Source organism: Sinohyriopsis cumingii, chromosome 10, assembly GCF_028554795.1.
Source record: "Sinohyriopsis cumingii isolate HCF-2022 chromosome 10, ASM2855479v2, whole genome shotgun sequence".
In the NCBI taxonomy this organism is placed as follows: domain Eukaryota; kingdom Metazoa; phylum Mollusca; class Bivalvia; order Unionida; family Unionidae; genus Sinohyriopsis; species Sinohyriopsis cumingii.
Genome location: NC_142970.1, coordinates 36,100,354 through 36,111,708, shown reverse-complemented (window position 1 = coordinate 36,111,708; position 11,355 = coordinate 36,100,354). Strand labels below are relative to the sequence as shown.

The following is an 11,355-nucleotide window of genomic DNA, read 5'->3' as shown; positions in this document are numbered from 1 at the left end:
TAGAAGCTGGTGGAAACAGACTTCCATATCTAACTATAAACATGTGTGATAGCTCATTGAAAAAGGAAAATTATGACACCTAAACAACTGAAAGGTTTCACTACAAGAAATTAATTGCTATATGTGCAGATACAATTTTTCAAGTTCTTAACAGTGTGTCATGTGTGTCATGTTACAAACAGTGTGTCATGTTACAAACAGTGTGTCATGTGTTTATTTTAGGACTCATTAAACATAATATTTTTTCAGGTTACAAACAGTGTGCAATGTGTTTATCTAAGGACTCATTAAAACATAATATTTTCACTGTCCTGCCCATTTAAGTAGCAAGCTTGCATCAGGTACCTTTGGCTCTTTACTAAAATCATAAGCAGTGTATTAGGGAAGTGCCAAGCATAATGAGGACAGGGACAAGTAACTCTTGTAACACACTCAACCCAGGGATGAGTGCTTGGGAAATTTCTTCCTGAGCCCCCCAAAAACATTAACTTCTGAATGAAAATGTCTATTGTTCTCACAAAATGAAACAACTAGCTTGCTAAATTTTGGACTTGTAATATGGACTTACAAATGCAATGAGATTAAGCATCTTCCATAAATTTGTAATAAAATTAGTTTATTTTCTGTGAAAATGAGAATTTCAAATTATGCATAGTAACTTTTGATTGACATAACCAGTAGCTTTATTCACTAATTAAGAAAATGACCCTGACTCTCATATGCATTATTTAAATGTAATACAATTATCTTCCTTCAGAAAAAGATAGGTGATACTGCTCTTAATTCAGAAGTAAATAAGTAAACTGCTGCTCAGCAACGAATTTTGTATTTTAATAATTTGTAATCAACTGGGCTATTAACTGACTGTTCTTTTTTTCTTATTATTTCTACTTTTGGTTTTATAGTATAACGTGGTCATAATTATCATGAACTAAATTCAGTAAAATGTTTAATGAGCCTGGATTGCTCTGATAATAAAAAAATATTTAATTGATAAAAGTCTAGAAGAGTTTTATATTCAACTGATAAAAGTCTAGAAGAGTTTTATATTCAGTTGATAGTCTAGAAGAGTTTTATATTCAATTGATAGTCTAGAAGAGTTTTATATTCAATTGATAGTCTAGAAGAGTTTTATATTCAATTGATAGTCTACAAGAGTTTTATATTCAATTGATAAAAGTCTAGAAGAGTTATATATTCAATCGATAAAAGTCTAGAAGAGTTTTATATTCAACTGATTGTCTAGACGAGTTTTGCAATATTTATCATTTGGACTGAAAGAATGTACAGTACCAGATGTATTGCCATTAACTGACAATAAGCATGAATGTACAGTACCAGATGTATTGCTATTAACTGACAATAAGCATGAATGTACAGTACCAGATGTATCATCATTAACTGACAATAAGCATTGTACAGTACCAGATGTATTGCCATTAACTGACAATAAGCATGAATGTACAGTACCCGATGTATTGCCATTAACTGACAATAAGCATGAATGTACAGTACCAGATGTATTGCCATTAACTGACAATAAGCATGAATGTACAGTACCACATGTATCATCATTAACTGACAATAAGCATGAATGTACAGTACCCAAAGTATTGCCATTAACTGACAATAAGCATGAATGTACAGTACCAGATGTATTGCCATTAACTGACAATAAGTATAAATGTACAGTGCCAGATGTATTGCCATTAACTGACAATAAGCATGAATGTACAGTACCAGATGTATTGCCTTTAAGTGACAATAAGCATGAATGTACAAGTACTGCATGTAGGTTTCACTCCTACAGATACTAGTTAAGTGATTGTGCTTTTTCATTACTTCATCCATCATTAGAGCAATATTAAACTTGTCTGATAACCAAGGAAGCAATTGTAAGAGTATTTGTTTGAGCTGTCTGCAAAAAGAATACAGCAACATGTATTTGGTTGAGTCTGCATGCAAACAGGTCTATGATAAACATAAACATCTGTCTAATTCCTGTGAAAATGTATTGCATATATTTGATGCAAAAGTACTAAGCAGAGGCTGGACTTGAGGCTGTATTTTGGATAGGGCTATGAATATGGAACATGTTAAGCAAAGAATTTAAATGTGACTAGATAAATGGCAAAACAAAAATCACAGTATTTCCCATATTCTTTATTTAAGTAACTGAATAAATAGTCCATACAATAATATAAAAATCACAGTATTTCCCATATTCTTTATCTGAATAACTGAATACACAGTCCATACAATAATGCTATATGTCGCTTAAAATCTTTCTTCTCATATCAACAGGAGGATCACAGAACTTTGTGTGGCCTAAAATGGGGAATCAATGTATAGTCAATCTGACATAAAAGTAAATATATACAGTAAATAATGAAGTCAGTCCTCAATGGTCATCTAGAACAGCACTGAATGGTCACCTAAACAATGAACTCATTCCTTTTTTCACAGGACTGAATGGTCATCTAGAACACTACTCAATGGTCTTCTACAATGGACTCTATGGTCACCTAAACAATGAAGTCATTCCTTTTTTAAAAGGATTGAATGGTCATCTAGAACAGTACTGAATGCTCTTCTAGAACGGACTCTCTGGTCACCTAAACAATGAAGTCAATCCTTAACAGCACTTAATGGTCACCAAGAACAGCACCTACATAATGAAATCAATCAATAAAAGAACTGAATGATTACCTAGAGAATGAAGTTAATCCACATAAAAAAATCAATGGTCACCAAGATAATGAAGTCAATCCATAACAGCACTGAATGGTCATTGAGAACAGAAATAAATGGTCACCTAGATAATGAAGTCTATCCATAACAGCACTGAATGGTTACTTAGATAATGAAGTCAATCCATAACAGCACTGAATGGTCACCTAAAACAGAATTGAATGGTCAATTAGATAATGAAGTCAACCCATAACGATAATGAATGGTCATAATGAAATCAATCCATAACAACAATGAATGATCACTGAGATAATGAAGTCAATCCATAACAACAATGAATGGTCACCAAGATAATGAAGTCAATCCATAACAACAAGGAATGGTCACCAAGATAACAAACTCAATCCATAACAACAATGAAAGGTCACCAAGATAATGAAGTCAGTCCATAACAACAATGAATGATCACCAAGAAAATGAAGTCAATCCATAACAATGAATGGTCACCAAGATAATGAAGTCAATGCTTAATAATAATGAATGGTCACCAAGAAAATGAAGTCAATCTTTAACATAAATGAATGGTCACCAAGATAATGAAGTCAATCCATAACAACAATGAATGGTCACAGAGATAATGAAGTCAATCCATAACAACAATGAATAGTCACTCAGATAATGAAGTCAATCCATAACAACAATGAATGGTCACTGAGATAATGAAGTCAATCCATAACAACAATGAATGGTCACTCAGATAATGAAGTCAATCCATAACAACAATGAATGGTCACTGAGATAATGAAGTCAATCCATAACAACAATGAATGGTCACCTGAATAATTAAGGTTAATATACAGTGACACCATTTGTTTTCCTGGATATTAATTCAGTGGTTTTGGTAAAAATTTATATCTGTTGCTGGTTTTGTTGTCATTCAAATTCAAGGTCTGAGGAAAGGTCTTTTTGTTTCCACTAAAAGATCAGTAATTTTGAGTGTTGTGTATATTTTTTACTATTTTTTGGCTCCATGATTGTGTGCTGTGTATACCTGTATTTTGGACTTGACCTTGTCCAAAATCAAGTTCATTGTCTACCTGACCAGTTATTTTATTTTGGTAAACATAGTTAATATTTTGATATGAGTGTGGGTTACGTATGCATTTGATTTCAAATATTAATGTAATTTTAACAGTTTGAGTCATATCGCTAAGATGTCTGCAGTGTGGCAGTTTATACTGATGTCTAGCACAGGGGCATCTTGCCACAGACATGGTATCACATCCCACCCAGTCACATTATCCTGAGACAAGGCTGACCAGTCCTAAAACTAACCTTTTAATGCTGAGCACCAAGCAAGGCAGCTGCTAATATCATTTTTATAAGTCTTTGGCATGACTTCGGCCGAGGTTCAAACCCGCAACCTCCTGATGGTGGGTTAAGTATTAGGAACATTATTTTGATCCGAGCAAGGACGTTATATTTACTGTGTTCTTTATTATAACTTTATTAACAGATTTTATCTTGGAAATAAACCAGAGTGTTCTAGAATAAACGATTCTGCTAAATACATATTGTATTTCCAGAAAATTCTAACTGTGACCTAGGTCAGGTAGAGGGGTTTATAATCTTGTCATCTTAAGAAAATACTCATTCTTGCTTTAACATCTTGTAGCAGAATTATTTATATCACTGTGTTCAGAATTTGATTTGAGTGAAATTATTTATTCAAATTATTATTCCCCTGAAATACAAAGCGCTTTTAAATGATATTCTTGGACAGAAACATTAACTTGGAATTATAGTGAATTCAGACAAGGACATCTTTGATTTTATTAATGTGACTAATAGAAAGACTGTTAGTGCATCATCATACTTCAGGCTACTGGTACATTAGTACATTCAAGGCTACAGATACATCGAAGCCTCTAGTGCTACATCTTGTTTCGAACACCACTGCAATTTAATTAGAACTTTATTCATTAGGATTGGTGACAGAACTCTTTGGACTATTTGGGATTTAATTCGCATTACTGTAAGTCCTTTTTAAAATTTTTACTTTATATGCTAGAGAAATAAATTATTTCGTGAATCATACAAAACTTTTTGGTTTTCTGCTCTTTTCTGTTAATTAGCTCAAGACCATAGAGTCATAATGAGTCTCTAAATGGTTTCTTTGCAACCACAAAATCTGCAAGACAATGGTTTCCATAAAAAAATGAGTGTATTCACTGTGCACCATAATTACTGTTATTTGAAGTGTCTCTTTAAAAATGGATTTTAAAAATTTACTTTCGCATTGGAAGTATTGTTCTTGTTAATTTTTCTTCAAAGCAAACTGGTACACTGTGATTCTTCCATCCACATATTTCATGGGTCCTGGCATATTATGACAAATGTGTTCTTCCTGAATGTCCATGATTTCTGTGCCACTGGAATAATGGTCATTTAAGATGAGCATGTAATGACATAAGCAATGTCAGCAATAATCACATGAAGACAAACAATACAACTATGACAAATAAATTTGCCCCAAACATTGCTCCCAGATGGAATAAGCTATATGTATGATTATAAGTGACAACATTTATATATGAGCAAATGTTTAACATACCTGTTCCATCTCACGAAGAAGCTGCTCTTCCCAGGTCTCTCTCTGACCAGTTCGTCGATTCTGCAGAACCTGGACTAGCTCTACTTGTACCTGCATCATCTCGGGAGTTTCCTCACGCACACCATGTGTATTATCACTATCATCTAAATCTTCACGAGAGATTGGCACATTCTCATACTGTGGACCTATATCCAAGTCCCGTGAGCTAGCATAAGTAGGTTGTATAGCCCGTGGTCTTACTGAATCATCTTCAGAAGGGTATGACATGTATGGTTGTGACTGATGACCTTCAAATGACCTTGGCTGAACTGGAGGTTCCATACCAACCAATGAAGGATGATGACTATGATATGGCCTTGAGCCTGATGACCTAGGATGACTGGAGTCAGCTTGTGACCCTAATGGCACCTGACTGACCTCAGATGTCCATCTTCTGGGTGCTCTAGGAATTGGTTGCCTTCTGCGTGTAGAATCTGGTCTGGAATGGCTTCTGTGATTTGGCAAAGTCTGACTTTGTCCTTTATTGGGCAGAGATTGGGGTTGGGGGTAGGGTACACTAGTCTTGTGGGTTAGGGACTGAGATTGAGTCCTTCTGGGTAAAGTGGAACTCTTCTGAGGAGAAGGAGGTTGAAAAGAATGTTGTATTTTTGGCTGAACAGAGGGTGGCTGTCCAGTTTGCTCCATTTCGGTCCAATACCTGTCAATCTCTGACATTTTCTTCTCCATTTTGCGTAAACGATTATTAATTGTTTCTGCTGCCTCCTGGTCATCAGTACTCATTTGCTTGTCTTGTCTGGACAAAAAGTAAAAAATTCATTTCAGAGTGTGAAATACTGGTGAATTATGATGCATCCATATTTATTTGAATATCATTATATCATTCAGACAAACCCTATTAATAATGTTATTGTAATGAGAATGGTATGTAAATAAATAGTATTTTTTGTTACAACATTATATTGGTTAATTTTTTTTTAATTTTCAGTGTTCAGTTTATAAATAAATATTATCAATTACTGTATTGGAATCAAAAGTATGAAGATACACACTCTGTCAGCTTGTAAAAAAAAAGAAGAAACTGCATGCAAACCCCACACCCATACTTCAATAATGAGTGCATTTCTTTAGTTAAAGATAAGTGCATACTGAACCTCTATTCCATATCTAAAGGTGGGATGAAATCATTTTGACATAAAAATAAAGCAAAAGTTTAAATGCTTAGGTCAATCTAGGATGAGAATGGATGGAAGGAATAAAGGATAGACATGCATATCAATACCAAAATGAATGATTTTACAAGTTTCTATCAGGGCAAGCTTGACAAAAACTAATCTATAAATCTAGAAAATCATTTTTAAAGCATTTTACAAATAAAATTGATACAGCTTGATTACCAGTCTTCAAAGAAACCAAACAAATCTGGCTGTCTACTTAAGCAAAGTTATCGACAGAAATCTTATAGCATACATTGAACAAAATGAAAACAATGTCCTCCAATAGATATTTTGATCAAACTGTATCATATTAATGGGGGAATTTTTAAGATGTCACCAAATTTGAATATTCCTTGCATATTTAATCATATGTACATCAACACTGCATATAAATTACAAAATTAGCAATTCCTTGACAATTTGTAAGAAATTTACAAAACCCATGTTAACTCATTAACCCCTGGTGCCCCATTTAAGCCTCAGGGGGTAGTACCCTACTTCTGAGCTCTGCTGCATCAAGGTCATGTAAGATACACTAAAATGGGTGGTATTACAGAAAAGTAGACAAATATTGCTCTTCAATGTTACCAAATAATCTAGACTTTCCAGTTGCATTACAAAATAAAAAAGGAAAAACAAATTGTTTAGACCCAATTTTTTTACCCAAAAAATTCACTTGTGGTCGGAATCCAATTTTGTGTCAGGATTTTAGACTTTTGGGACTCAGATCATAGCTAGAACAGTCTGAACTGCATACAGACAGAAGAAACTTTGCAAAAAGTTGAACAAGATGGGGATTTGGAGTAAAATGGGGCCAGGACATGAAAATGATGGGTCCAATAAGCAAAAACATAACTCCAACTTTTACACTTTTGCAAATGTATGAGTGAAACAGCCAATGAAAAACAATGTTTCCAACAAAACTAGGCCACAGGCTAACCTAAACTCTCTTGCAAGTCGATTTATCTGGATGTATTCTGAAGCAGCCACTAAAATTGTTTCCTACTCACATTATAGGCGAAAATGACAAAAATCTGAAGGGGTTATTGAGTTAACCTCTCCAAATTCCTTGTAGCACATCCAAAGCTTGTCTACACATAAATCAATCCAACCCAACACCCTTTCAAACAAACCCATACCTCTATGATTGACGGATCAACAGTGGGATGGAAAAGTGAATTTATATGTCCTTGCTACTTGTATATGATGACAGGGAAGTATGAAATTGATTCTGGTGGCATTTTTACAAGAAAGGCATGGGACAATAAACTTAACTGATTCACCTTGAAGTAAATAAGAATGGATTATTGAATTTGCACTCAAAAATATATTCATGTGGATCACTGGTTTTGGCAATGGCCAATGATTGCAGGCATCAACCTGCCAAAACTCTGCATGAATTATCTCCTCCAGTACAAATTCAATAACCTATTTAATATATACTTAAAATCAAAGAACAACATAAAAATAGTGCTATGTGCACCATCATTAAAATATGAACCAACCCATAATAAGCAAAAAATTCAAATTTTCATTTCCATGTGAATTGATTGAAAAACCTTGTGAAAATATCATTACTTTTTCTTCTTTCGTCAATGATCTGTGAGTAATCATCATATGTCATTATTATTTGAACATATTATTTTGCTTTCAAGTAGGATATCTGTGGATTTTGATACAAACAACTAACTGTACATCATACAAAATATGTGTCTTGGCCTTTTCAAGTGGATTTTAGTACAAACACCTGTACAATGTATAAATTATGTGTCTTAGCCACTTCAAGTAGATTCTGATACAAAAAACTATACATTGTACAAAAATTATTTTAATCATGGCACTTTCAAGTAGGACATAATGTGGATTTTGGTACAAACAACTTTACATTGAACACAAAAAAAAATCAAGTGTATTGGCCATTTCCAGTAGGATATCTGTATATATTGGTACAAACAACTGTATACTGTACAAAATTATGTGGCTTGGCCCTTTCAAGTAAGACATGTGGATTCTGGTGCAAACAACTGTACATTGTCCAAATTACGTGGATTGGCCCTTTCAAATGGCACTTTTACTGATTTTTTTTATTTCACTTTCTTGTCAAGGAAAATGTAACCTAGATTTTGCTTGTTTAATAATCTTTGTCCTCTCTACTGTCTGCACTGGTTGCTATTCAGATGATAATGCCATCAAATGGTAATTTTTTTGATAATCTAAAATATCACAAATTTTTATTACCCTGTTGACTAGGATAATATAAATTTAAAAAAAGCTTCTGTCTTTAAATATTCATAAATCATTACTCTCACACCAGCCTAATGCCTTTTGTTAAACCATAACAACAGGTTTTCTTCAATGCCAGCAATTTTTTATTTGCCTGCCTGCTCCTTTAGCTTGCCTACTCATTTTTGGCAAAGTAAAGAACATGGCTTTCTGCTGACACACTCCCATATGCATTTCCTGTCTACATTAAAAAAATTTCACAGCTTTGTGTTTTCCCCTTTCTTCTTCAAATTCCACAACTTTAAGCTTAAATGTAACCAAATAAGCCTTTTTCCATGACGTGGATGTTTCTGTTCTTCCATTTCACAATTGTCTAATTTTGCTTCAGAAGTTTCAAAAGTTATTCAATATCACCAGCCACACCAGTGTACATGCATGGTATTTCTAATCCAGTTTCAAAAAATGTATAAAAAATAACAAATGCCACAATTTTACTTCTGCATTGCAGAAAAGAAATATTATACTATAGTCAACTGATACATGTCTGAGAGTTACTGATTCATTATTTCTTCTCAAAAGTCTCAGAATCTGTCATTTTCATTATTTTCTTCAATTTGACAAACTAATTCATCCACAATTTAAATAAAAAGAAATTATCAAAATTGTGGTTATTTGTTTATAACAAGAGCTTAAGAACATGTGAACAGGTAAAAGCACTTGTTATATAAATGATGTCATGACTAGATACATAACTAGAACCACTTAATGATGATTAATTATAATTAGATGATGAACTTAATTAACATTAACAGTAGTTGTTAATTAATAAAAATTCTAGAATTTTCAACTTTGAATTGAAGAGTCTTCAACATTGTGACTAGGGGAATACATGTAAGAACAAATGTGTCATTCAATCAACATTTTAGAACAAGACTTTACAACTCCATACTCTTATGGAGAAACACCACCACATCCACATTTTCTGGTTTGATTGTATTTTATTTATAAGATTGCCTGGCTATGCAGAAAATCCTCTCAGAAGAAACAGTGGATGCTGACACAGCAATGAACAATGAATCTAAGTCCCATCTAAAACCATAAATGAATACAAAACATGTCAAAACCTACCCCTTTACTCAAATTTTTGTTTTCTTTTGATATTTTTTAGAAATTTTTATAACAATATTAGCAAATGTGGTGTGGTTGACCCTATATGTCTATATTAAAATACAAAATAATATTGATTTATCAATATATGTTGTTTTATAAATAAAATGACAAGACTCTCCAAGAAAAGATCGTAAAATCAAAGCAAAAACCAATGAAGCGTATTTTTTCTGCACAACTTGCAAATCACTTTTGTCAGGTTTAGACTGTATTTTTTTGATTTGTCTCTTTTTTCTGGAACCCAAAGTAAGCCATCACTTTTGATAATTTCTTCAGGAAATTCAAAAAGTTCACTTTAACATTTGCTTGCCATGTTTAAACTGGGTGGCTTATATCACAACTAAATTATGTTTCAAAAATGGATTAAAAGCATGAATCAAATGAAATATTATGCAGGAATATTTTTATAAAAGCTCTGAGAGCCAGATATGTTTCTAACTTTTCTCAAAAAAAGTCTCGATCCCCGTCCCACTAGATCCCATACTCCATCCCTGGAAAATGAAATGCTGGGGCCATAATAAAGAGGAAGCAATGTCACATGAAAATTAAATTGAAAAAGATTTGATTCATTTTTGGCATTTATTATTAAGTCTCCACTTCACTACAAAAAATATATGGCTATGCAAACCTTAATCAGCATGGGTAATTGTCAAATGAGACTTGTGCACATCAAGTTTAGGTCATAATGCCTTATCCGCTGTAGCTGTTATGAGTGGACTGTGTTGTCCTGTACACATCTCTATAGATCATAGAAGTGCTATAGCTATACGCGAATTTCTGTTATGGAACACATATATATTTCCATCAATATTTGACTAAAAACATCCATGATGAGATAGAGACAGAGAAGCCATGTGAATGTAGATACACAAAATACGGTCTTTTTGGAGCATATCTTTCGTACTTTGCCAGTTCTCAGTTGCTGCATTTTGAATGTCTTAAATATGGGGGGGGGGGTATTTGTGCAAGTATGCTGCATATGTACATGTGTCTGTGTGCACACAAACTGAAATCTTGTCAGTACCAGGCAACACTGTCAGCCATAGCTGCAGCATTATTTCAAATTAAATAATAAATTAGCAGACTGATTGCCAGCCTTAAAAGAAGTATAAGTTATATTTATCCTCAATTATTCAGCTCCTTTAAGAATGACCTGATGTTCCACAGTTCAATATCATGTCTGTGGGTGTGTAACCATGGCATGCTAGAGTACACATAAATTTTTCTTATGAATGATTCACAATCAATACACAAGAAAACCATTAACCTGAAAATTTGCTTCATTCCATGTTTCATCATTAAAATGAACATTAAAAAATTGGTGTTCAAGGTTGTTTCATATTAACTTAAGGGATTGACCATTACATTTTCAGTGTGGTGGGGAGTCAGGGGATGTTGGGATTTTCTTTTGAGCCTGAATATTGTTTCTTTTACCTCAAATTTTTT

At 33.4% G+C, this 11,355-nt stretch overlaps 1 protein-coding gene across 1 annotated transcript in view; it reads right to left on the bottom strand.

Moving 5' to 3' along the window:
* Nucleotides 1–5,076: 5,076 nt before the first annotated feature.
* The window catches only part of LOC149789874 (SEC14 domain and spectrin repeat-containing protein 1-B-like), a 68,043-nt gene continuing 61,764 nt past the window's right edge, over nt 5,077–11,355 (bottom strand). Inside the window, exon 17 of the mRNA XM_089971923.1 lies at nt 5,077–6,098. Coding sequence (XP_089828049.1) covers nt 5,297–6,098 — 802 coding nt within the window. The 3' untranslated portion in view covers nt 5,077–5,296. The remainder of the gene's footprint in view (nt 6,099–11,355) is intronic.